The 27,847-nt window shown below is 34.9% G+C and overlaps 7 protein-coding genes across 7 annotated transcripts; 4 read left to right on the forward strand and 3 right to left on the reverse strand.

Moving 5' to 3' along the window:
- The first annotated feature begins 1,382 nt into the window (after positions 1-1,382).
- On the forward strand, positions 1,383-2,248 carry LOC121732796 (protein C1orf194). Its single transcript, XM_042122775.1, has 3 exons — positions 1,383-1,648; positions 1,780-1,948; positions 2,028-2,248. Exons 1-3 carry the CDS (start codon positions 1,467-1,469, stop codon positions 2,166-2,168), a joined length of 492 nt encoding a protein of 163 aa, XP_041978709.1. The 5' UTR covers positions 1,383-1,466; the 3' UTR covers positions 2,169-2,248.
- Positions 2,249-3,607: 1,359 nt separating this feature from the next.
- Positions 3,608-5,069, forward strand: LOC121732790 (U3 small nucleolar RNA-interacting protein 2). The gene has a single exon (XM_042122768.1). It carries the CDS (start codon positions 3,688-3,690, stop codon positions 5,035-5,037), a length of 1,350 nt encoding a protein of 449 aa, XP_041978702.1. The 5' UTR covers positions 3,608-3,687; the 3' UTR covers positions 5,038-5,069.
- Positions 5,070-5,230: 161 nt separating this feature from the next.
- Positions 5,231-5,828, reverse strand: LOC121732797 (INO80 complex subunit C). Its single transcript, XM_042122776.1, has 2 exons — positions 5,544-5,828; positions 5,231-5,461 (listed from the first exon to the last, which is right to left on the reverse strand). Exons 1-2 carry the CDS (start codon positions 5,689-5,691, stop codon positions 5,262-5,264), a joined length of 348 nt encoding a protein of 115 aa, XP_041978710.1. The 5' UTR covers positions 5,692-5,828; the 3' UTR covers positions 5,231-5,261.
- Positions 5,829-7,653: 1,825 nt separating this feature from the next.
- On the forward strand, positions 7,654-10,634 carry LOC121732582 (ribosome biogenesis regulatory protein homolog). Its single transcript, XM_042122513.1, has 5 exons — positions 7,654-7,864; positions 8,000-8,278; positions 9,426-9,645; positions 9,938-10,200; positions 10,433-10,634. The coding sequence occupies exons 1-5, from the start codon at positions 7,716-7,718 to the stop codon at positions 10,578-10,580; spliced, it is 1,059 nt and encodes a 352-aa protein (XP_041978447.1). The 5' UTR covers positions 7,654-7,715; the 3' UTR covers positions 10,581-10,634.
- Positions 10,635-13,913: 3,279 nt separating this feature from the next.
- LOC121732346 (DNA fragmentation factor subunit beta) lies at positions 13,914-16,381 on the reverse strand. Its single transcript, XM_042122200.1, has 4 exons — positions 16,125-16,381; positions 15,818-15,953; positions 15,112-15,300; positions 13,914-14,781 (listed from the first exon to the last, which is right to left on the reverse strand). Exons 1-4 carry the CDS (start codon positions 16,227-16,229, stop codon positions 14,138-14,140), a joined length of 1,074 nt encoding a protein of 357 aa, XP_041978134.1. The 5' UTR covers positions 16,230-16,381; the 3' UTR covers positions 13,914-14,137.
- Positions 16,382-18,213: 1,832 nt separating this feature from the next.
- On the forward strand, positions 18,214-20,632 carry LOC121732347 (thymidylate kinase). Its single transcript, XM_042122201.1, has 6 exons — positions 18,214-18,458; positions 18,799-18,899; positions 18,995-19,142; positions 19,596-19,713; positions 19,976-20,062; positions 20,451-20,632. The coding sequence occupies exons 1-6, from the start codon at positions 18,380-18,382 to the stop codon at positions 20,548-20,550; spliced, it is 633 nt and encodes a 210-aa protein (XP_041978135.1). The 5' UTR covers positions 18,214-18,379; the 3' UTR covers positions 20,551-20,632.
- On the reverse strand, positions 20,622-26,400 carry LOC121732345 (protein penguin). The gene is made up of 8 exons (XM_042122199.1): positions 25,817-26,400; positions 25,304-25,709; positions 24,938-25,065; positions 24,384-24,549; positions 23,720-23,902; positions 23,084-23,315; positions 22,194-22,387; positions 20,622-20,811 (listed from the first exon to the last, which is right to left on the reverse strand). Exons 1-8 carry the CDS (start codon positions 26,203-26,205, stop codon positions 20,638-20,640), a joined length of 1,872 nt encoding a protein of 623 aa, XP_041978133.1. The 5' UTR covers positions 26,206-26,400; the 3' UTR covers positions 20,622-20,637.
- Positions 26,401-27,847: the final 1,447 nt, after the last annotated feature.

A 27,847-nucleotide genomic window follows, 5' to 3' on the forward strand; every position in this document is an offset into this window, starting at 1 on the left:
AAAGCGGCAACAGATATGACACAATCTGTGAAATTTTCAAAAATCTAGCTATAGCGGTTCTTGAAATACAGCCAGCTGACAGACAGACGGACAGACAGTCATCGAAGTCTTAGTATTAGCATAGAGTAATCTATACTAATATTATAATTCTGCAGCTACTTAATTGTTTTACGCTCCTGTTAAATACATTTATAACAATCTATCAATCTATATTAATATTATAAAGCGGCAGAGTTTGTTTGAACGCGCTAATCTCAGGAACTACTGGTCCGATTTGAAAAATTCTTTCAGTGTTAGATAGCCCATTTATCGAGGAAGGCTATAGGCTATATTTTATCATGCTAAGACTAATAGAAACGAAAAAATAGAGGAAAATGTGGGAAAAAACGGGGGGAAATTATTTGAAAGGGCTTATTTGAACGCGCTAATCTCAGGAACTACTGGTCCGATTTGAAAAATTCTTTCAGTGTTAGATAGCCCGTTGATCGAGGAAGGCTATATTTTATCACGCTAAAACTAATAGGAGCGAAGAAATAGTGGAAAATGTGTAAAAAACGGGGAAAATTATATGAAAGGGCTTATTTGAACTCGCTAATCTCAGGAACTACTGGTCCGATTTAAAAAAATCTTTCAGTGTTAGGTAGCTCATTTGTTGAGGAAGGTTATAGGTTATATTTTTATCACGCTAAGACTAATAAGAGCGAAGAAATAGAGAAAAGTGTGGAAAAAACGGGGGGAAATTATTTGAAAGGGCTTATTTGAACGCGCTAATCTCAGGAACTACTGGTCCGATTTGAAAAATTCTTTTAGTGTTAGATAGCCTATTTATCGAGGAAGGCCACAGGCTATATTTTATTATTCTACGACTAATAGGAGAGAAGAAATAGAGGAAAATGTGGAAAAAACGGAAATTAAATGAAATTGCTTATTAACTTAAGATTCTTAAGAACTACTGGAGCAATTTTTATGTTATTTGGCAAACATGAAGAATAGACCACGTTAAGGTACATAGGCTATTTTTTTGCGGAAAAATGTACGGTCGCGTGAAATTCCTAAATTACGCAAGCGAAGCCGCGCGGAACATCTATATATAATAATTTCGTAGGAAAGTCTATGCTGTACACACGGACGTAAAAAAAGTACTTTTTTTACGTCCGTGGCTGTACATTGAATATTTTTGTACAATAAATAATACTTGGGACGTGATCTACTATACTAACGCGGACGAAGTCGCGGGTAACAGCTAGTAATTAATAATAGGGTCTCGTTTTTACCCTTTGGGTACGGAACCCTAAAAACGATCAAAATGCTCGAAATAGAAGGCATTTTGAGCGTTTTAACGATAAATGGAACGCAGGGTTTGTCGTGTCGTTGCTATGGATACAAAATCTATTTTTGCAATAATTTGTGGCATTTCGTAATGTGGTAAATGTGCGACCTAGGGACTTATTCAAAATTTATTCGATATGACTAAGAAGAAGCAAGTAAGAAATAAAGGGCTACTACCCCAATTAGAAAAAGAAGGCACCTTAGATAAAGAAATTGTTCTTTCTACTAGAGAAAAGCTCGGTGTTCCCGTAGGATCCAGGCTGTTCTCACATCATACATTAGCAAGCTACAGGAAACTAAGTTTCTATCACCCATTTGAGTAAGTATTTGACTGTTTTTAAGCTCAAACGTAGTCTTCGTATCGTTTTGAAAAAAAACTTGAATTTACGTAGAGCAAAGAGGATATAAATTACGTAACAGCATAGAAGAAAATAACTTTTGGTTTTACAGTTTACCGCAAGATAGTTTGGATATCATTTTATCAGCTACATACAACCATTCCATTGAAAGTTTTCCTGATAAAGTGGACGTTAATTTACAACCAGATACTGTCGGATGTGAAACGTGGCGAAAATTACGAAATACTCTAGATAAAACTCCTCCAGCTTCTATACCAATGGTAAATATTATTAAATTTTGGTAGGTGGGTACCTCGTATTTTGCAGATCAATATCGTCTTTATTTCAAATATTTTCCAGGGCCACACAATGAGACGTGGTGGCATAACTGAACGTAGATCTCCATTCAGTGTGAAGTTAATGAATTCTGGGGTACATTCATCGCAAACTAATCCTGGCTATAGTCGACAACCAGCGGGTGGTGCAATATTCTTCTACTAGGAAATCCTGTAATCGGTCTACTAATTTTTAAAATATTTTCTATAGCTTTCCACAATAAAACCACATTTATGCCTAAAGTACCTACATCTTATTTTTCTATCGACAGTCTTGGTACTAAATGGACTTTAACTTTTAAGTTAAAAGTTAATCTGAATAAATATTACGGTCGACAGTCATGCAGCATGCTCCTAATTCCTATCGTAGTTCGTACCATTACGTATAATTCTCCTTGGTTCGTACTTATGGAATAAGGATGCAGGCCTGGACTTACAGACACAGGTGACAGGTGTTCCTGCCCGCTTAGCATCCTTTGCTTCCCCTGGCCGTATGCGGCCCGCCGCGCCTGGACTGTAGTATTTAGTGGGCAGTGGCCTACGCATAAATATAGAATGTGAGCGCAGAGCGCGAACCTTGCTAGATCTGTGGGCCTACGTGAAGTTTAATACTATTTTGAAAATTCACGTCCACCAGTAAAAAAGGTAAAGTCGTGAAAAATTTCCACTTTCAAATCGCTAATTACGAAGAACATTGTTAATTTAACCATAAAAAAATTTGGTTGCTGCCCGCGACGCCCAGACCAAAATATGTTTGTGGCCTATATAAAAAAAAAGCTTGAGTCTCACTGCAATGGGTCATATTATTATCTAATATGTAACAGGGTGCAATTAAACTTCCTTCCAAATTTTGATTGTTAAAAATAAAAATACACGTATTTTTTCTTTTATAATCACTCGGTACTAAAATAGCTTCCGAAAGTTATCCTAAAAAACACTACAATGGACACGCCGTGTCTCCCGCGCGTGATGTGACCCCGCGAAAAACAAAGTCACATAACACGTCTTGTCAAAGCTCAAGAGTCAAGACGTGGACACAGTATAGCAATATTAATATCATATTGCTATACTGTGACGTGGAGTTTTGCCGGGAATGTGAAAGAGAGAGAGAAGAAAGAGCGATGTGTTTTTACTTTTTGTATTATTTTCCAAAATTGTGTTAACTGCATGTTATCTGGGTTTTTTTATGGGTAATTTTGGTAGGACAGGGCTTCCCAAACTGTGCGTCGCGACGCCCCGGGGTGTCACGACACTGTCCCAGGGGCGGCGCAAGTCAACACAAAGTGATGCAATATCCAGAAACGAGCTATTTCGTGTTCCCTCAAAACTCCATCGAAAGTTTCGGTAAAGCGCACAGGTAAAGCGTCTACCACTTTACTGAATCGACCGACTTGACTTCTTGACTGTATAGAATTTTACTAAGACTTTAACTAGGCTTTAGACCTGACAATAATATAGAAAAATGCTGAAAATTGTATAATGTATATATTATTTAAAGAATATTGTTTTCCCGCCATAATATACTCGACACTGGCCATGGTTAAATAGCCGAAGTGCCATAATAAGAAAAAAAAAACTCATTACTCAAGTGTCAAACGTCAAAAACACGCCAACTGCCAAATCAACGTGCCCTTTTTCTGAATTTTGCAGTTTTAATTTTTATTTAGAGTATATTTTTAACAACTATGTCATCATCGTTCTTTTTAAAAGGTAAATCAAGGAAAATTCACAAAAGAAAAGGTGACAAAATAAACAAGGTAAAGCCAAAAAAAGTCAGCGCTCCTAACCTAGAAAACGGACATGAATCTTCTTCAGACAGCGATTTAGATTTAAAGAAGTTCTCCGATGCCGAGGCTTCCGAGAGCGACCATGAAACAGCGGAAGAGAAGAAGCTCAGATTAGCAAAAAAATATTTGGAAGAAATAGAAAAAGAGGAGGCAAAACGCGCAGAATTGAAAGAAGTCGATGCGATTGAAAAACGTCTGCAGAAAGATTACTTAGAACAAAAAGGTAAACTACGTGTTGAAGTCGCAGACGGTTATACCGCTCCTCATACTGATGACATCCGGCTAGTCAAAGCAAAAGAGCACAGACTTACATTGACATGCCTGTGCATTAGCTATGATGGAGAGTATGTATTCACGGGCTGCAAGAGTGGCACTATTGTCAAGTGGGGAGTTCGCGAAAAAAGAAAACTAGGCTCTCTCACTTATAAAAGTCATTCCAATTTCCTCAAAGGAGCCATTACCTCCATTGCTATATCATCGGACTCCAAGTACTTAGCTACCGCAGATCACTCAAATAATGTGCAAATTTGGGATCCGCACACTTTAAAACATGTTCACACATTCAAAGGTCATAAGGACATTATCATTGGATTAGTTTTTAGAAGAAACACCCATGACTTGTATTCTGCCGGCAAAGATAGATCGGTTAAGATATGGTCTTTAGATGAAATGGCATATGTTGAAACCCTATTTGGTCATCAATGTCCTATAACATCTATCGATGCACTGACAAGAGAAAGAGCCATCACTACAGGTGGAAGAGATACAACGGTGAGGATATGGAAAATTGTTGAAGAGTCTCAGCTTATCTTCAATGGGCCAGAAGGTAGTATCGATGTGGTCAAGCTGTTGGATGAGGAGCATTTTATCTCTGGCAGTGATAATGGTTCTATTTGTCTATGGAGTGTGTTAAAGAAGAAACCTCTATGGACTGCCACAGAGGCACACGGCAAGGAAAACGATGTTCCACGATGGATAACCAGTCTGGCGACCTTGATCAACTCAGATATGTTTGCTTCAGGGTCCTACGATAACAATATTAGATTGTGGAAAGTATGTGATTCATACAAAAAGTTTATTCCAATGTTTAGTATAGAAGTCGTTGGTTTTGTTAACTGTATGCAGTTTACCACAGATGGCAAGCAATTGTACGCAGCAGTGGGTCAGGAACATAAAAGTGGAAGATGGTTTAAGCTAAGTAGCTCAAAGAATGGTCTATTAATTGTTAATTTTCCAATTAAGTTATGATTATTGTAATAAAAATATTTTCTTATATTTAATTGGTTCTTATTATTTAAATGCATTATAATTGTATAATTATTATTATTTAATATGCAACATTGAGATATAATATACAAGCTTTAAAATTAGTGATTATAGGGACCTCGCTAGATAAAAAATTTTCTTTGATAGGAACCACTGTAAGGAAACCACATAAAAATATATTTACACAATAATCATATTTAATTTTATTATCCAACTAAAGTGCTAGCTCCTCTTAACTGAAGATATCCGGCTGTTATATCCATTGGCAAGCTCCGTACTGTCGCAAATTCCTCGGCATTACTATAGTAAAGTTTTGAATGTCTGTCCATATAGGGTGCGGGCAATCCCGATATATCAGAATATTTCTTTGTTGGTTTGAATGTAGGCGGAGCATTTATTGAATAATCTATAAAAAAACCCATGAAAATTGGAATCAATAAAGAAAATGACAAAAAAACTGTTTGATATAAAGTTAAAGCATTACTTACACAGAATAGAATCATTTGGCCAAGGCAAAGCGCGTTCTGCAGTCAATATTTGCTTGAGTGATCTCCACATTCGCTTCTTACATCCACTTTTTACTACAAATTTATTTTCTATCTTAAAGCAATAACTTTTTTCTTGTTCTCCAGACATACTGTTGTTGTTGAAAATATAAACTTCTCGTATGGACAAGTTGAATAGGAATGTATTAGAGATTTCGATTAATAAACATCATGTAACCGAATTGTAAAGTCAATGTAATTAAAAACACATTTTTTAAATTAAAAACACCTCAAAATAAAAACACAACCAAGTCTTCTGTCTTCTTTTCCCTCTTTTGCACCATTTGCACCACAGAATACAAATTACTAACTAGTCGCCACTCGCCAGTCGGGCGAAAATCGAAATGCGATTAAATATGTAGCCTTATTGTTTTTTTTTTGAGAGTTTGTAATATAGAATTACCGAAAATGATACATATTTGTCCCATTAAGTTTATAATATTCTTATTACGATATGGCAAAAATATAGTCAACATTGCGAGAACTTGATACTTGATTGCGAGTTGCGACTCTTGCGAGTTGCGACTTGCGAGTCGTGTCGTAAAGCTGCGCGTCCACTGGATCGGAATCGGAGCGTACGGAGTAGACGGAGCGTCGCGTCGGCATTTACGAAATGCCGATGGGGTGCGTCCACTGCATTCGGATTCAGGGCTTGTGCCACGAAACCATTTTGAGACTCAAACAAACGAACGATAATGCCGGATCCTACTCTAACAGAGTACGTGAAATGATGTTGTTAGAGCAGGACGCGGCATTCTCGTCCGATTGTTTGAGTCTCAAAACCGTTTCGTAGTAGGCCTACAGCATTGGCAATTTAGTTATTCTTATTTCTTAGTCCGTCATAGCCTGCTAACGTGCATATTAAGGACTATGGAGGATAGTGACGACTTTCATTAATTATTTGCCCAATTTCATCCCAAATATTGTCTCTCCTTAGTTGGTTAAGACCACGGAATATATCGTGGTTATGATATAGTCTGTTCACTAGGAAATGTCCAGATTCCACTCGAGAAAGGATAATGTTTTGCTATTGTTTGTTGAATTGCCGATAGTAAAACCAGTTTGCCGCCGACCACGTACATACTCGGAACGACTGACCTTGATCCTTCTTATATGCATTTTCTACCTACGAGCGCTTCAAGAAAAGTTAAACCTTTTTTAATCAGTAATATTTGTTATACCTTACGAGTAAGTCGAGTGTTAGGAATCAATCCTTTTTTAGTATAATAAGCGAAGTTTTATTAAAGTTTTATTTACATGATAATTTCATCAAGTATCAACACTGCTGGATTGCTCTAACTCTTAAGTGGCGGGAATCCGAATGCGGAATGCCGAATGACGCGTTCACTGCGGATGACGTCGTCGGCATAAATACCGGTCTCAGGCGCAGAAATGCCAATCCAGTCACCCAGTGGACGCAGTACCATAGAAATCAATACAAAGCAACAAATTCGTACGTAGTGCGTACGCTCCGATTCCGATCCAGTGGACGCGCAGCGTAGGTCGTAACTTTTGGAATGGTGGTGGATGTTGATGTTTTGGATTGTAAAGTTCTTCATATTTTCCACTAAAGTAATTAAAATATCGTCATTCATCGTGAATAAGTATTTATGTATAGCCGTTGCGTCGTTGCAAGCACGTCAGAAGTCAGAACTTGAAACCTTCGGAATCCGAATGCGGAATGACGCGTTCACTGCGGATGACGTCGTCGGCATAAATACCGGTCTCAGGCGCAGAAATGCCGATCCAGTCACCCAGTGGACGCAGTACCATTGAAATCATTACAAAGCAACAAATTCGTACGCTCCGATTCCGATCCAGTGGACGCGCAGCTTTAAAGTCGTAACTTTTTGATTATCAGAAGGAAGTGAACTTCATGTCTTCAAAGTTAGTTTTCGCCTTTCGGACGTCTACATTAAGAAAAAATAATGAAATGCACGTGGATGTCACGGGTCAAAAACGTCAAACTAAAATCCTGCGTGTACTTCTACAAATATATACTAGTAATCTGTGCGTGTACTAGTAATCTGTGATCCAATATATACTAGTAATCTGTGCTGTGATCTTTGCTGCGTGTTTTGCAGGTTATGTTTTATTAAAATTAAATTATTAACCATGGAAATTGTAAATGAAATTCTTGAAAGGGAGCAAAAGAAGGCAGAAAAATATAAGCCAATTACTGTCGAAAAACATTTAGAGTTAGACTTAGACATTGGCACCCTTCTTGCTTCGGATACAAATGACTTGGATTCAAAAAATATAAAGTAAGTAAACAGATTTAATATTTTCAACTTAGGTAAATCATTTAACTTTCAAATATCTGTAGATATTTTTCTTAAGAAATCTATTTTTCGATAAAGCAATGCATCAGTGTTATAACTTTTTATTTCACAACACAGGTCAGACAAAAGCAGAGATGAATATTTACAATCACTGGCACGTGACAATACCCAGCTATTACTCAATAAAGTCTGGGAGCTGCCCACAGAGAGGATAGATGAAGCTATAGTTGTAAGATTACCAGAACCCAAAACGGTGCTGCCTCGGTCCAAACCTGTACCAATTCCAAAACCACTCACAAAATGGCAAGAATTTGCTAAAGCGAAGGGCATAACGAAGAAAAAGAAGGACAAATTAGAATGGGATGAACAGTTGCAAAAATGGGTGCCATTATATGGGTAAGACTGAGAAGTTTAAGTATATAATTTATATATTTGCTAGATGAAGCTCACATTTCCGTTGCGCCAAATCGTTTATCGCGGGGAACCGCACATTTTTGCATACAAAATATTCTATGTCATTTTTTGGGACTAAAAGTATCTCAATTAAATAATTATACACTTTCCTCGCACTTACAGTAGACCCTCGCTTATCCGGCGCCCCTTGTAATCCAACATGCCAATCACAGGTTAATTTAGGTACATAAATATTAATTTGCCCAATCTTTATTTACAATTTAAAAAAATACATACTTTTTTTTTATTACAATGCATGCAATAGTTACGGTTACAGCTCGCTGATAAGTACCTAGCTTTAGGATAATGATTTGTAGTTCAGATAAAACCTTAAAAAATTGATTTTAAGGTATTGTATCTGTAAAAATCCAAAAAATGTATGCATTTGTCAGATTAACGCGGGTCTACTGTATTTCACTTTATGTCACCTGATGATAATTTTATCAAAACCGTTCTTGTAAATAATAACTTTCTAATAAATTTAATATAATAAAGTGGAATAAGTGACGGAAAGTGTATAAATATTTAATTGAACATGCATTTGCACCAAGCGGTTACAGTACATGCAATATCATAATAAAAGTATCTCCATACCATATTAGTTCATCAATATGAGTGGGAACAGGTAACAGACAGACAGATAGATAGATACAGTATGGAAGTATGGATATATATATTTGTATATATAGTTAAAAAATAATTGTTTACTGTGCAGTAAACTGTTTTCTTTCTTGAACACCTCTGTGGTATAGAGCGCGGCTCTTGACTCGGAGGTTGTGGGTTTGATTCCCGCGTTGGGAACATGTTTGGTTAGGACAATGCAGGCTGATCACCTGATTGTCTGACAAGTAAGATGATCCATGCGTCGGATAGGCATGTAAAAAGTGGGTCCTGTGCCTGATCTCTTGCAGGTCATGTCAGTCTTCTGTCCTACTGGTTTATGAGAGTAAAGGAATAAGGAATAGATCTTGTGTACTGTGCACACACTTGGGCACTATAAAATTACTCCTGCGTAGCTGGCCTGGTTTCAATGAAACCGGCCACCATTGCTGAAACTGGCGTGGGAGCTATCATGTTTTCTTTCCACTAGGTTCAAGAAAGCTGCTGCTGAGAAACAAAAGGACTGGTTGATTGAAGTGCCACAAAATGTTGATCCCATGACTGATATGTATGAAAAGAAGGCGTCTGAGAAATCAGAAAAAGTTGCTAAAAATGAACTACAAAGGCTTAAGAACATAGCAAGAGCAAAGAAGGTTAAGATACCACGAGTGGGGCTGCCTGTCACATCTGATAAAGCTTCTGCTACTCAGGTTAGATTACATATTACAATTTGAATTTATTATTACATATTATTTTTTAAACTATATTCCATAATATATTATGCAAATTATATAGCCTGGGTTGTTATTGTAAAACTAACACATAGTTTATTCAAGGTGTATCAGTAAGTTAGGTACTATAATGAAACACACACACAGTGTGATATTACCCATCCTTTTGGTAAGACAAAAAGAAGTAAGAGTAAAAAGCAATATTGTTTTTGTGCCTTATAATTTAGCCACCATGTTTTATGTATTTTGATTTATTCCTTCTTTTTTACAGCTTTCTACAGCAGCGTCTGTAGCAAAGGCGTCTACAGCGTCGCTTGGCAAATTCCAAGATAAACTACCAAAGGAAAAGGAGGCAAGAGGCAAAGGTGTTCATGAACTCATCCCGGGCAAGGAGAGGAAACGTAAACTGCCTATACCCACACCACAAGCTGAAAAAGAACAAAATCTTAATCTTATAGACAAAATTCTAAGTAAAAGACCCAAAATAGACATGGACAAAGCCGTAGCCAGACATATTAATGAGGAACAAGTACAGTAAGTACATTATTGTCATCTTACCTGTTAAGCTACTTCTAATGTCTTGGGTATAAAACACTATATAAGGGAAATTTCTGAATATTGTGTAGATCTCATTAGTAAGGTTTATAGATTTTAGTAGCATACGCAGCAATCATGCTTATTGGTTTTATTTTTGTATTCGTATTTGTTATTTCAGTCACTTTTACTGAATGATTATGATATAAACATCCACAACTTTTAATTTCAGGAGGTCAGAAGAGAAGAAATCAACGAAACCGAGCAAGGGTAAGGGGAAAGGTAAAGGAAATGCCACTAACTTCTCTGCAAAGAAACCTAAGGGAGGTAAAGGACAGAGGAACCCTGGCAAAAAGAATGCCGGACGGAAAAGGCGATAGTTTCAAGTAAATAAGCACATCTTTAATATTATACAATAAACAATACAGTTATTACTAGGATTTTCATTGGATTAAATTTTTACATAAAATAACTTTCCTTTAAAGAGTAGGTATTTTATATGTCTATGTAGTTAAAAAAAAATACTTAATAAAATATAGGTTAAAGAAAAAAGGTTGTGTTAAAGACAATACTTAGTTTCGTCATTCCAAAGCAGAAAATATATTTTAAAATTAAAACCATAGTGCATAGGCACAAGCAATATCAATAAATATATAGGATATCACAAGAATATTATACATTACAAACCTAGTTTACATCAACAATTATTAAAATCAATAATTATAAAAAAGAATTGAGTATGGTAAACTGCGAATAATAAAAATTATATTAACTAATAGGAAACGTAACTCCCATAATTCAACCATTTTGAATTTGGTTCGTTTTTGCACACTAAAATATGGCAATAGCAACGAAACACTAACACGAAATAAAGCCGTTGACATTGTCACTTCTATTTACTTACACAAAATTGTGTACCAAATACATGCATAAAGTATGCATGTATTCGGGTCACATTTTGTAGAATCGTAGACAAATTTTTTGACACAGTTACTCTTCCTTAGTTTTTATTATTCGTAGATGGTAAAGTAACAAACTATATTACTAATGGGAAATATAACATTGCTATGATACCAGAGATAATTATAATAATAATAATATCTATGGACGCTTCACACCACATCAGTCTGGCCCCACGCTAAGTACCTAAAGGACTTGTTTTACAGGTACCAGACAACGGAAATATTATATTTAATACTCTTATACTATACATATATTCAAGATTTTTATTATAACATACACATTTAATACACATCCAGACCCGGGAACATTGAAAACTTTTTGTTCCGTCGGCGGGATTCGAACCCGCGACCCCCGGCTTGAACTACCAACGCGCTCACCACTGAGCCACAGAGATCGTCGAGAGATGATGCTATGTTTTTTCTATGGCAATGAGTAATGACAGACAAGTGACAACATATTATCAGAAACAGTAACTTGCGAAGGAAAGAAACTTGTTCTGATATATTTTACTTGCAGCTTTAATAATTTATATCTATCATATAAGTACTTATGTTCAACAGTAAACATTAAGCTAGTAAAAAAAACACATCTACACAACAGATTACATACAGAATACAGATCTATCATTGACACATTTTCTACTTACTACTTAATAGGTGACAAGGCAACAGCATTAAATTTTTAAATATTGTTGTAAACAATCTACTATTCCTATGTGTATATAATTGTTCGTCTAATGGACAACATTAATCTAGTTATGATTACAAGCAAATCACATTACTTTGGAAGCATCTAAATTCTAAAAGGTGACTCATTATATATCTTGCCTGTATGTGTTAAATACCCCCAAGATATTTAAGGACTCACATAGAACTGACTACATAAAACATTTTATTGAGTCACAATATGGACCTCAAAAATCTAGTTCAACAGTCCAAGGACCCATACATAATATTATATTTGATACAAAATAAACACACTACATTACTACTATAAATTTGGCATCATTTTTACACGACTATGTCTTGCACGTTTAGATTGATCACCAAAGAAAAGGTTTCTTTCTACATGTATAGTCACTTTTTTTTTTAGTTTTCTTTCACATTTCTACTGTAGGTACTACCTGCAGAAGAGTTATATTTCTAGAGTGTTTGATAGTATATATTACTGCAATTTCTTCACGTTAGAGGCAGCAACAGTATATTATACAGTTAACAAGGTTTTGTTCGATGTTTGACAATGTTTCTGTCAATATTCTGATAAGTTGTGTGTATTATATTATGTAAGATTTTGGTAAGATTGTTTACTGTATGAGTTAGTAGCGCCCTCTGATTCGGATCAGAGGGCGCTACTAATTCATACAGTATTTTACCTTTGCTATTGTGAATTTCTTCGGCACATTCTAAAATTGTACTTAAGCTTCAGTACCATAACAATTGTTTTAGTCTTGATAGTGGCTGGGTGCGTCAGTGTAGTCAAGTTTTTTCGATTCACTACTAACCTAACAAGTATAACATCTATAATACCCTTATCCTTGTGCCATTTAATATGACTCTAATAGCCATCTACTTAATATTATTATTAAGTAATAATTATTTATTTACTTAATAGACTAGTTATATGATTAATTATCTTACAATATAATTAGTACATGGAGCAGGAATGTAACTTATAATAATATTTTTACTTAAATAAAAGATAAAAAATAATTGCAGCCATAACAAATCTATATTAGCCAATAATGCAAAAATCAGACTTCATAGAATAAATGTTCAGATCATGATTATCTATAAAACAAAATTTATTATTTTAAATAAAACCTTGTAATAAAAAAATAAAGGGTGTTTTCTTAAATATAACATAATTTTAGTTTAAAAAAACGCCCTTATGCCCTTTTAAAAACTTACAGGTACAAACATAAATCTTAGTACAGTTGATACAGTGTTTCTGTATCTGTATCCATATCATAAGCAATATTAAGACCATATTTTAGACATTGAGGAATATTGATATCATTTTCCTAAAGAGAAAAATAATCTTATCTTGCCAATCCATATTCGACCAGCCAGAGCTTGATAATTATAAAACATAATATGTATTTAAATAAATTATAAATATCCAGCTCTAGATTTCAATCACAAATGATAAAAGATTTTTTACACAATGCACAGTAATCACAATAAAAACTAATAAAATGCATTCTCTTTACCAGCAAGATTTTTGTAAATATAGATCTTCGTTTATAAATTATAGTTCAGAGTTTCTCAATTTCATTCCAAAAATATTTTCATTTTAAAATATACATTTTCTATGGCTACCTATATGACCCTGTATTTCTTTTATTAAAATGAGGTTCAATGGTACATTGTAATGTGAATTTTTCATAAGATATTATCTGAGAAACATTCCAAAACTTTACATAAAAACATATACACAACCAGTCATAAAATAGGATACTGGAAAATATTCCCTCTAACTAGTATAAAAATAATTGTAATAACAATGACTTAAGTTTTTAACAACTAACAGATTATTCTTACACATATTTACTCTACTAAGGGTAAGGAGATCAATTAAGGAATAGAAAAATTGTTTTTATCTATCAAATAGAGTTCATAACAATTTAAGTTTGTAAATAATCACTACATTTTAAGGCTCACTACTTGATATAATATTAATTACGACAAATTTGGTGACTGCTCGCCAAATTCTGTAAATTATGCAATTTATCTTCTGAATTCTTTAGATATGAGATAAGCAAATATTAAATAAGATTTTATTATTGACTTGTAGTCAAGTAGAACAGAAAATGGATACAACAAAAAATATATTCTTTGAATGTAGGCAAAACATTGTTGTATAAATCCATCTTGATAGAAAAATATAGTCTTTAGTAAAAAAGCTAAAATACATATTATTCGAGAATTAATTAATTAATTAATTAGGTATGAAGATTAAAACTGTGTCCTTAAAGTTAGTTATGGTACTGAATACTTTTTCTGCTATTGCACTTCTGGCATAAAGTGTAAACTGCAGAATCGGCTCCATGTTTGCTTTTATCATGGCAAACAATGTGCACCAATTTTAAGTTTTGTCTCGTAAATATTTGTATATAATATCTGTCAATTTCAATAAAACCTTGATGGAAATCACCCTGGCACGTAACACATTTAATGTCACCCTGTAGGATGCATTGCACGGAAGTTAGAATTTTCGGTACAATTGACCTCGAAAGCTCAACCTTGTGATCCAAATTCCAAGTTTGGAACAGGATTCGCTCTTCTCGACTGCGATATGGATTGATGATGTGATCAGCAAACTTGCAAGTGTTATCGTCCCAGAGACCACCGCACTCAAAGAGACCATTGCTCTTACACATCCGCTCACTCTCTTTAACTTTCCTATTGAAGTAAGTATCATTGTATTTGTTCTGTTCTAGAATTTTTCTCAGATCTAGTAGAAACATATCAATGAGTGTCTTGCCTTTACCATTTTTGGAGCAGGTGTAAATTTCAGATTTCTGCAATGCTGTTTTTGTTTTATAATAGTAACCTCTCATTCTTTCCTTTACGCGTTTGGACATACATTGCTCCTTTGTTTTCTCCGATGGCTCCAAACCTGAAAAGGCAAGAATAATAATTTGAGTAAGAATTTTTATACAAACAAAATTATATAGTATAGGAGCCCTAGAACAATTTTTTTATTGCTATCAAGCTAATTTTTTGTGAGTAGCTTCATTTTGATGAGACGAACAACATTTTTATTTGCGAAAAATCTCGAAAGTGCTAGCTAACAGAGATAGAAAGGTCCTAAAATATTGACTGTTTTATTTGTAGGACAATGTTACTCTTAAATTATATAACTATTAATCTATCAATACTTATACAAAAAATTCAGCAGTATTTTTATATATGCCATATACATGCTAATTAATACTGAAAAATATACCTGCAAACCAGTCAGGATCCTGTGTCCGTTCACTCAACATTGTTCTAGCATCATCTGCTGCCGCAATGTATCTTTGAAATACTTTAAACTTTTCCTTTATGTTCGTTGTAAGAAAGTTTTTTGCAGCCATCCCAGTGTCTATATAATCCTTTTTTGTGGACCGTATCATTTCATAATAGTAATCAAAGTCTGAAATTAAATTTTTACTTAATTTTAATTATTGTGTAAGCTGCCAATCCAAATGATTTTAACAGTAAAATTTTAACGCAGGGTCATGTCTTTCATATCTGGAAGTAATCAATTTAAAACATAAGATGTTTTTATGATCATAATTATAATAATTCTAGCTTCTAATTAAAAATTATTGGTTTGGTTATTTAGCTGTGCGATTATGTAAAGAATGGCAAATAAGTATATTCATTTAAACCAGTGTTTTTCAAACTTATTTATGACGCGACCCCCCTGACATGACAAAATATTTCACGACCCCCCATTGGCTTTTTTTATCATGTATGTATTTTTGAAGATTTCTTTCTGTTAAATTGCATCCTTAATCTTTATTTTTCTTTAAATAAAATAGTCCTTTTAACATTTGGCGACCCCCCTATAGAAGCTTCGCGACCCCCCTGGGGGTCGGGACCCACAATTTGAAAAACACTGATTTAAATAAACGAGAAATTTAAGTACAATCCCACATAAGACATACCTGTAACCATATTTTCAGTGGCCTGCAGCAATATAAAAAGAGTTTGAGGGGGTAATGTGTGAAGGTAATCATCATCATCAACAAGTGTCCCATCCTCAGCCACATAAAGGCGACATTCTGCGCAACTGACATTGAACTAAAAACATGGAAACACAATTAGGTCACGTTCACCGAATACGGGCCAAGGTAACGCGTCCTTGACATCTTCCCGACGTAAAGCAATTACAATAACAAAGAAGAGTGTGCCTTCGGAAATCAATAAGTATCACGTCTTCTACTACATTTTTACATAAAGCCTAAAACTTACACCAAACTTCTGGCAGGATTTCGATATTAGTTCTTGTAAATTTTCTGCCGCTACACCAATTTTCTTTTTCCTTTTCACGTCGGTCACTTTGTAGCCTTTCTTCATTGTTTATAGGTACTTAAATATACGTACTTTGCAATTTTAGACAAATACTAAAGTAATTCCATTCGCTTTATTCACAAAGACAACTACGGAAAATAAAAGTAAACTCATGAAAAGCGCTGAAATGAATACCGAATACGGTGGTCGGTGAAAAGTGAAAAACTGACAAAAAAACTGAAAAATATGTAAACAAATGTCATTGTCAATTGTCAACTGTCATTGCATTGAGTTGAGGAGGCGTTCCTTAAATGCCTGATAGACGTACGAACAAGTACGCGGGTTTTGAGTTCGCGAACTTACTCGACTCGCGTTGGTGACACACGAGAATTGCTCACACTGGATTACCATGCCCCCAGGTTTGCGGCTCGCGGCTCTTTGCTGACACACAGGCGATTATGATCATCGAGCCATAATTCCGTGACGCGTACTTACCTACTCGCACGTCTGCCCCCCTTTTACTAAAATTATCTAGATTCTAGACTCTTTACGGGCAAGCCGCATTGTGCGTTCTGACGTCGTCTCGGCAGCCAATAAAAAATCAAAGGTCCAAGTTGGTTGGTTGGACCCTGTTTCTTTTGGTTGAACCGTCCACACACAGAATACAAATTGCTCACGTCCAACACCATCCATCCCACCATCATTTTAATATTTTTTAATGGGTACCTACCTACCTTAAACTGACAGTGACCATCTGCTGACTGGTGTGACTGCAGGCCTCAGTTGGCTGCAGCCTACAGCGGCCAGCGCATAACGGCGCGATCCAAATTACAATGCTCCGTAAAACATTGGGCCTCCGGTAAACCCACTCACTCGGCGAAAAACAGCGCAAGCGCTGTTTCACGCCGGTTTTCTGTGAGAACGTGGTATTTCTCCGATCGAGCCGGCCCATTCGTGCCGAAGCATGGCTCTCCCACGTGTGTGTAAGCAGTCTTACTTGGCCACGGAATATATAACACTACAGGAAAGGGCATATGGGCGTGGCCCGCGTGCCATAGTTATGTCCAGCTGGACATAACTTAACTCGCACGCAAAAGGAAATTCGTGAGTACGGATTTAAACCTTACGTTAGTTGACGGAAGGTGTAAAATTGGTGTAAAAAAGGTGGCTGTCAAGCGCCATCTAGCGTTGAATAACTGAACTCGGTAGTCAGAGCCGGTATTGCTAAATTTAAATTCTTCTTTATTTCAAAAGGGTTAGGGTTGTTTTTACGACATTGTATTTAAAAAAGAAATCTCTATGTGATTGGTTATTTCTTTTGTGTGCGTAAAATGTTACTGTGTGAGTTTGGCGACAGCAGTTTCAATGACTTGCTATGCCCCTTCCTTTAGTGTTATATATTCCGTGTACTTGGCGTTTACCCTGCAGATCCCAAAATAAGCAAAGACCTATATTAAACCTAAAAATAAATCACTAAAATAACATAAAACTGATATTATCTATAATAGGCAATCTAGGCATTAGGACTATTTTTGGAACGAAGTTCCTTGTCTGTTTTTTCCCATAAAGTTAATATACCTAGCGGAATAGAGAAACAAAGGCCTGAGCAAGAGAGATGTCACTATCATTAACACTGCGTGGTAAAAAGAGACGTGTGATACATGACAGCAGCACTCTTTTTTGACGTCCAGTCGGCACGTGCTGCACGTTGACAATATTAACTTTATGGTTTTTTCCTTATTGGTAACTGAAAGACCCATATACTTAATATATGAAAGACCTATCAAAAATAGAAACATCGGTGAAAGAATGACTCTGATAGCCAACTCAGTGCCGAAACTGCTTAAAAATTCACCAATTCACATGCAGCTATTCTTTTTGCTATTGACTATTTGTTGCATTTGGAAAAAAATTAACGTCTAAAACCGCGTACGCGTCGCGGTGACTCGTGTCACGTGTGTCAACTGTCACGCAGCGCGCCAAAACAATGATGGAAAAAGACGCCAAAATCAGATAAAAGTTATAAAAGTAATCTGTGGTTTTAACTTTCATGACGTTATTTACACTTACTTGGTTATCGCTTTTGTTTAAATTAAATTAGTATATTTCTATTTAAATTAAGGTAAATTGCAAGTTAGTTGGAAGATTTCTGAAACAGTTTTAATTTTATATTATTGAAGGAAGTCATAGCAATATAATATTTGGTATTTATTATAATGCTTACAAAACGGGGTGCTTTAATTGTTATTGAAGGTGTCGACAGAACGGGAAAAACTACGCAATGTAAATTACTCGGTAAGAAAACACAGTTTCGGTTACATTTGTAGAAACATTATTGTGTAGAGAAAACTACAGCAATTGCCAATCAATCAACCATCGGGCTATGGCCTATCCGGCGAAATATTTTAACAAGGTTTCCTAACTTTTCTTAAAAAACCTTTGATTTTATGTGTTTAGCTGACTGAAATATCTTGCAGGTAAATAATTCTATGTGAGCCCAGAAACCAACCAGAAACTAAAAAATTTAGTACCTATTGCTGTGTTTAATATTTTTTAAATATTACAGTTCATAATTTCAAAACCTTTTCAAAACCTATACACCCAGATAATTATCCTTATTTAAAATCTTTTTTAGTTGAAAATTTAAAAAAGATGGCAATCGACGCCCAGTACATGAATTTTCCAGACAGGACTACAGAAATTGGGAAAGTTATTGATGCATATCTAAAGTCCAAGGTAAGATAATATTATATTAAAAAAAGTTTGCCAAAAATTTTTTGTGATATTTTAAAAATAACCACATGAGTCAAATTGTATTAATTTTGTTCTAGAATAATCTATCAGATGAAGCAATTCATCTGTTATTTTCTGCAAATCGTTGGGAGAAGTCAAGTCACATACGGAAACTCCTGGACCATGGTATATCTATAGTTATGGATAGATACTGCTACTCGGGTGTTGTTTTCTCATCAGCAAAAGGTAATATACCTTAAAATAAATAGATAAAAAATATGTTTTTTATTTCAAGACATGCTATTGTTCACTAAACAAGCTTTTATATAGTTTTTTATTATATTTGCCTCAATTGATGTAGACCAGGGGTCACCAAATGGCGGACGACGATCCGCATCTGGACCGCCAACCCATTGTGTGCGGACCAAGCATTTTCGAAGATGAACTTCGTTAAAAATAGAAATTCGGTCTCGACTTACTGATGAACATCTTCAGGATTTAATGTCACTAGCTTGCACCAATTCAGTCCAAACGGGCAACATACCTTTGTAATTTTCGTAATTACTTTTGTTTAATAAATATTATTTTTTTAAATGTGTGGACCGCGAAGGTCTTTTAATTTCTTAAAATGGACCCCAAGCGAAACTAATTGGCGACCCCTGATGTAGACTGTAGAGTGTATAAAGACATTTTTTCCAGGACTAGACTTGAACTGGTGCAAAACAAGTGACACGGGGCTACCACAACCTGACAAAGTATTTTTCTTAAATATGCCCTTAGAGAAAGTTCAAGAAAGAAATGGATTTGGAAATGAAAGGTTTTTTTTTATTTTACAGACTATATTACATAATTTTTTTAACTTAATTTCATAATCATTTAATAATTACCTCTTGCTGTTCTTTTATTTAATAATTTACTTTGCTGTCCTTATTAAGATGTTAATGTAACATCTGCACAATTAAAGTGCAGATGTTTTGGATATATTATTTATTTTCAATATGATATGAAAATCTTGTTATAATAAATAATATACTATTTCTCTCTTTATGTATCAAACAAAACCATACTTTTTCTTTTAGATATGAAAATACAGATTTCCAGAAAAAAGTAATGCAGATGTATATGAAATTAAAAGATGATAGCTGGGATATAGTCGATGCAAGCAGGTCGGTTTAAAATACATATTTTTATTTTATTTGTAAGGAACACTTACAGCTCATTTAATTTAAGATAATAGCATGATGAAGTTACAATTTAGAATTATAAGTCTTCGCAAGTGAAATATTGTATAATACATACTGTAATTGAGTATCCTTAAGGTAACACTAGACCAAAGATGCAGAAGATTTTTAGCATAATTCAGACAATTTTTATCACTTGTTTTAAGAAAATCATAGCACAAAATAAACATTGAATATTGAAATTGTAAGTTGTAACTTCTTCATAAACTAGCTATAAAAAGTGTGTCCCCTTCAACTTCCTAGGAATCCATTTCCTCAATGGTACATATATATTTTTTGCATGACAGCAACTAAGTACACTATATATTTTCAGAACAAAAGAAGCAGTGCAAGACTACTTATTAAACAGTATAGTCGAAGTTGTAAAAAATGTTGGGAACAAACCAGTGAATAAGATTGTATGGACTGATTAATTATGACATTTATTTAATTACAATTATTAGTGATAGTATGTGAATTAGAAATAATGTGAAATAAAATAATATTATATTTTTATCTATTTATTTTTTTACCAATTGCAAAAGTAACTTTGCCCCCTCGGATGTTTGCTGTTTCAAAATATTTGAGGCTGGTTTTATCTTAGTTTTGAGTTTCTTGACAACATCTTCATTGTTGTTTTCTATGAGTTTAACTAAGAAGAAACAACCTCTGTTAGTCTTGATCCATTGTTGTAGCTGTAAAAAAGGCAAAGTAAGAAATACTACACGACAAATCAAAATCTATAATGGGCATTGTCCAAAAAAATCACATGTACTTTTTATATTTTTTTTCGTTAAAATAGGGTATTTTAAGAATATACATTAAATTATTTTGAAATTCATTGGCTAGTTTTTTCTCAATAAAGTTTTAAAGTTTCGCTCTGACGTCATCATCGGCGGCCAATAATTGACCTCTGCAGTATGTTTTTTCCTTTCAATCTTATTTATAATGGCTGGTTCGTCAAATGCAAGTTCTCATTATGTGAAAGCTGATACGAGAAGCTTACCAAAAGTTCGAAACGTAATGTTTGTCGAATTTATTGCTAATTTAACGCCATTGAAGGTCAAACAAAGGTTAAACATATTTGTTCAAAAATATAAGTAACTAATGGGTATTTTTTTCTTTTATACACAGAAAAACGATCCCTGACCTTATTCCTCGAAATGTTTTTGTAATGAGCAAAATTAAAAAAAAATGGACAATCCCCATTGGCTGGCACTAAAAAAGAATAAAAATTTGCCAAACAAAGATTTCCATACAAATTATAGAAAAAATAGCCATAGCATACATTTTACAGAAATTTAAATTGAAAAATATACAGAAAAGAATTTATTTATTGCAATTTGTTAATGATCTAGCACAGCTATCCCCAACCCGCGGCCCGCGGACCGCATGTGGCCCGCGTGATGTTAAACCTCTTGAAATTCACGCCCATCGGCAAAATAATGTATAACGTCGTCGTGAAAGTCGTGATTTTTTTTACTTTTTGAAGAACATAATTTTTTACCCTATAAAATTGTTGTTGCGGCCCGCGACACTAAGACCAAAAGATGTTTGTGGCCAGTATGAAAAAAAGGTTGGGGACCACTGATCTAGCAGCATTTAGCTGATATGACCATATCACACAGTGTTGTAATTCATACACTCGTTATTAATTTATTTTGGAGGTATTATCTGTCATCAACCATTTTTACAGAAAAATTTATATCCTATATATTTAAACGAGCAATTCTTGTATATACATATACACACACATATATATATATATATATATATATATATATATATATATATATATATATATATATATATATACACATAAATCGTTGGAGTCGATTCCGATATACATCGAAATATTTATTTTCATGAAATTTAGTATATAGGGGGTTTCGGGGGCAATAAATCGATCTAGCTAGGAATCATTTCTAGAAAATGTCATTTTCATCGGATACCGAGCAAAGGATATTCGGTCAAACAGCTAGTAATATATTAATGAAACTCGTTGAATTGGCAGTGGTCCTATCTAATTCAAAATAACGAATGTTATAGAAGTTGAAAGAAATGTAAAAATACTTACAGTGTCATCTTCAATCTCACATATCTTTTCACCTAGAGACACTGAGGAGGTTTTATCCATGACGGCGAACTTCTTTAAGCACATGTGGATACCAGCATCTTCAATGGCAAGTATTTTCTTACCATTAGTCTCAACTGTCCAGTCAGGTTTGCAGATCACTTTTGCTAGTGCAGTTACAATTTCTTCTGAAGTTTCTGTAAGTAAAATAATTATAATATTCACATTTTCTATTAAATATTAGTCAAGTATAATAAATACGAATGTGTGTCTGTATGTCTGCAGAACCAAATTTATTAAGAAAGAAAGATAGGTCGTGAGAGAAATTCGGCATTATTCTTGTTTAATTATGTATGAAGACTTGTGACAACATGATACAAGCAGTCATCAACAATGCACTAGCAAAATAAAATTTCTAAAAGTTAAATAGTTTTTTTCAAATATTGGTTTCTATCTTTAAACGAGCAATTCTTGTGTATATATATATATATATATATATATATATATATATATATATATATAATTGGAATCTCGGAATCGGCTCCAACGATTTTCATGAAACTTAGTATATAGGGGGTTTCGGGGGCGATAAATCGATCTAGCTAGGAAGCATTTTTAGAAAATGTCATTTAATTCGTGTTTTATCGAATACCGAGCAAAGCGAATCGGTCAAACAGCTAGTATATATAAAACTCAAAGGTGACTGACTGACATGGTGATCTATCAACGCACAGCCCAAGCACACACTGGACAGATCAGGCTAAAATTTTGCATGCAGGTAGATGTTGTGACGTAGGCATCCGCTAAGAAAGGATTTTGATAAATTCCAATATAATAATACTTCTTAAAGCGAGCGAAGCCGCGGGCAAAAGCTCGTTATTTATATATCTTACCTATAGACAATATAGCTACTGTCAATAGCATAGTAACTTTATTCTCCAGCCAAAACTCAGGGTTGGCTTGTATATCTTTCAACAGAGCTGGTATGATAGCTTCCCGCAATTCAGACACCCTCAGCTCCGAAGTCTTCTTTGATGTACCATTTTTTGCACCTTCTTCTAGGAAGCTGGTTAAGCTGGGGTGAAAAGCCGATGGATCCTTTGGTTTAACTAACCAATGCAACACCTGAAAAAATGTGCATTTATCAAAACTATATACTATAGTAATAAACTAATATAACAATAAATTATTTATCCAATAACCATTACAAAAAAATTCTACTGTTTTCAAGGGGTATGAAGATTTTGGCGGACCTACTGTCCGCTATTGTGTTTTTTGCGTTCACGAATATTTTTGTATTGATGTTAGCATCTATTTTTGAAAAAAAGATTTGTGAATGCGGAAAAACACATTGGCGGACAGTAGGTCGGCCAGGCTCCATATAAAAATCTTCATACCCCTTTGTATACAGTACTCAATATCCTATCTGGTGAAGTTAGATAAAGCACAATGCATAAAAATTATGCACTGTAATATAATATCCCCTAGTAATATATTAACACTAATAATTATAATAATCAATAGCTTACCATTTTACCACAATGGTCCTTGGTCTGGAGCACCTCTTTCAAATTATTCACCAGCACTGACACAATAGCTTTCTTCACCAGAACCGTATCGTCGACTGAATCAAATATGGCTAACAGCAGCCTGTACCCTGTTTTGTGTTGGCTCAATGGCACAACATGCTTCTTTACCACTTTCATAATAGTCTGTAAAACAATAAATAATTATACCAAGAATTTATTTTTCAAAGTTCAGGATGTTAATAATATTTTGTATAATTCCCTCTCTCCATCCTATCTGCTCGATAGATTTAATTTTTCCCTCCCTCCTGAAATCCCGTGTAGATCCAGTGTCAGAACAAACCTCTCTCTCCCATCCCACCATTCCAATTTCTACTTCTATTCCTTTATCGTGCACGCAGTCAGATTATGGAACTGGCTTCCCCCAAAGACAGAGACAGGATAGGTAGGTTGTTGTGTTGTCAGAAATTATATTTAAAAACGAAAATATGGTATTGCAAATAAAAAATGGATACTGAGAAGAGGCTAGTTACTATGGTACTGCAATACCAGCTCTGCCGGCCTCGCCGCGCTGCTGCCGACCTCTGCCATTCCGGTGTGGGCCGGCCCTTAAAGACTGTTGTAAATTCTTTAGAAAATAATAATAAGATTCTCAAACTATTATTACCTTCTTATCTTTATTGGTCCCTTGCCATACACACATGCAAGCTGCATTGACTCCGGCTAGAGAGTTGCTGAGAGGAACAATCAGAGGTGACAGTGTAGTGATCAGCTCTGCTCTATCCTCAGCACTGCATTCTCTGATGTAGTCGTACAAGACCAGTTGAAACAATCTGGAATAAGAGTAATTGTTATTCAAAAATATGCTTACTAATAGTTGTTTTGCAACATCAAATTAAATAAATTTTATTCAAGAGTTAATTTTTTACAAAATTCTATCTGAATGTTGAAACTATGGTGCCTACCACCGGTTTGGGAACTAGCCCAGCAAAAAGAACCAGTGTAAGAAATGGCCCTGTCCATCTTTTACCAAAAAGATGGACTTCCATCTTAAAAAGAGTACATACTCTTTTAAAAAAATTATATAACAATATTAATATGAATTATAGCTATTATCAAAATCATTGTTTTATATTAGTTATAAATTAAATATTAGTTGAGCGAAACTGTTTAAAAATATCAGTGTGAGACCGCCACTTTTTATAAGATAAAAGTACTTACTCTGCATCATGTAAATTCTTATCGAGAATCCGTTGTATGTTTGCTTTGCATGACTGTAATATTGCCGACTTCATTTCAGGGCAGTCTTTGTAGGCATCACTTAGTGTTTTTATTTTCTCATCCTTTGTCTGTTTTAGAAAAAAAAAGTTTTTTTATTAATTTTTTGGTTGCATAATTCAAACTATAGCATAAAAATTACTGTGAATTAAAATTATATTTATAATACAACAGGTAATTAACACATTTAGTGCCAAAGTACCAATATCTGTTAAAGGTTTGAATATCTTGTTATAAATTACTCATAAGCATATCAGATAGTGATGAAATTGGGTTTGAATCGTTTAAAATGAGAAATGATAAACTTACATTCTTATACATGTCACCATAAAATTCTTGTTGCATATGCAGCTTTTCTTTCTTTGTAGCAAATTCTTTGAATGCATAATCGAGAATTGGGGCACTTATAGTGTGAGATGCCAATGAGACTATGTGGCCAAAGAACATCTTGATGATTTGATGACGTACATTGTCTGTGCCATACTTTAAAGACCGCCTGACAGTGTGGTGAGCGTATTTCAACTGCATCATCTGCACCATCATATCCAATAGCTCTTCAATCACTTCTATCTTGAGATCTGGAGGGCCATGCTTAAGAAGAACTTGAATTACTCTACTTAAGTCATGGGTCAGAGCTATTGCTTTATATTTTCCCTTTATTAGTGCATGTAACTCCTTACAACAGTTCGTGCGGAAATCTAGTTTCAATGTTTGCCTGAAAAGTTAGACAAGTTAATAATCTGATATTAGAGTAGTAAGAGAGGTTAAACTTTAATAACAATTAGAAATGTTCATAAAGTTTAAGACACAATAATGTTTTACCTGGGTATTTGAGCTGCCAATAATTTAGCTTTATGTGATACTTCATAGACTTCTGGAGTAATTTTGGCGATACGGCGCTCCTTTCTGAGGTTTTTCTTTTCTTTTTTCATTTCAGACCACTTGGGCTTTTCTGTAGGGCCGTCCTTTTTGGGTTTTTTGTCAGTCTTAAAACTTGGCTTACCCGGTTTAGTAAATTTTTTTGCACCCTTGGCTTGGAAATTTTTACCTGAATCGGGCTTGTTAAACTTGAACTTTTTATCTTTGGGTTTTGCATCGCCGGCTGACTTTTTTCCATTTTCTGCGTTATTTGGTGTGGCGAATTGTACCTTCTTTTTCTTTTTGTGCGTGGAAGATTCATTTTCCGAGCTTTTTCTTTTCGTAAGTTCCATAATATTTATGTTTACAACGAGGTTATGTTCGAAACAATACCTATAAAATTTTGGGTAGTAATAGTAATCACTTTGACTTTAGATAGTAGATAATGAAAGAACTAGTTCAACAATAAAAGGGATTTGTAATTCATTATACAATAATTCTTTTCTTAATACGAAAAGATTTATTTCAAACGTTCTAAAAGCATGGTCACAGAAAATGACATTGACAGTTGACACCAGTTGACACTTTTTTTCTTATTATGGAACTTCGGCTATATAACCATGGCCAGTGTCAAGTATCATCTGTTACATTGCACGGGTTGGGGATGTGTATCAGTCATAAATCAATCGATCAATATCTGAGGGTCAATTGCCGTTTGTTTGGAAGTCTGCATATATAACTCCCATTCATAAAAAAGGTGCTAAAAATAAAGTTGAAAACTACAGACCTATTTCCAAACTTTGTTTATTGGCTAAAGTGTTTGAGCGCATAGTTTATAATCAGCTGTATGACTTTCTCCAACCTTGGTTTGACCCGCAACAGCACGGATTTCTTAAAGGCAGATCCACTACATCTAACCTTCTTACTTTAGTTGACTTTCTAACCGAACATATGGATAATGGTAACCAGGTTGATGTTGTCTACACAGATTTCAGCAAGGCCTTTGACAGGATTGATCACCGCATACTGCTCCAAAAACTATTTGAGTTAGGCATAAGGGGGGGTCTATTGAGATGGTTTTCTTCGTATGTGGAGAACAGGGTTCAGTCAGTGGTTCTGAATGGATTTATGTCAGCCTGGTTACCTATCCCATCCGGAGTTCCCCAAGGCTCTCTTTTAGGGCCCCTTCTGTTCATTTTATTTTTACACGATATTGGCAAATGCTTCAAGCACACAAAATACCTAATGTTTGCCGACGACCTGAAGATTTATCGTCCGATCAAAACCATATCAGATGCACACCTACTCCAAGAAGACATTTCCAGCCTTGCGAATTACTGCCTACTTAATAACCTCGAACTCAATATACCTAAATGTAATATAATATCCTTCACCCGTAAAAATTAGCTTCTATTTCACAACTATTTTATCTGTAACCTGTATTTAGCTCGCACTTCAGTCGTTAGGGACCTTGGAATACTCTTGGACAGCAAGCTCACGTTTGAACCACATATCGACCATATTGTCGGCAAATCTGTTAAGGCTATGGGATTCATCGTCCGCAACTCCAGTGACTTCACCAAAATGAAGACACTAAAAATCCTCTATTCCGCCTATGTCCGCAGTCACCTAGAGTACGCTGGCCAGGTTTGGAACCCTAATTTTGCAATTCACTCAAGTAGAATCGAAAAAATTCAAAAAAAGTTCACAAGGCACCTTAGTTATAAATTTGGAATCCCAAACCTTGGTTATGCGGAGCGCTGTAGTCGCTTTCATCTTCCTCCACTTTCAACCAGAAGGGACATCGCCGACATCCGCTTCTTGTTAAAATTAGCCCAAGCAAAATTAAATTGTCCCGATCTCCTAACCAAACTAAACCTAAATATACCACCACGCCACTGTCGCATAAGAAATATTCTGCACATACCTCACGCGCGTACCTCTTACAGGTAAAATTCATTCTTTTTGAGGTCAATGAGACTGTTTAATGAGCTC

The sequence above is a fragment of the Aricia agestis genome, chromosome 12 (genome assembly GCF_905147365.1).
Source record: "Aricia agestis chromosome 12, ilAriAges1.1, whole genome shotgun sequence".
NCBI lineage: Eukaryota > Metazoa > Arthropoda > Insecta > Lepidoptera > Lycaenidae > Aricia > Aricia agestis.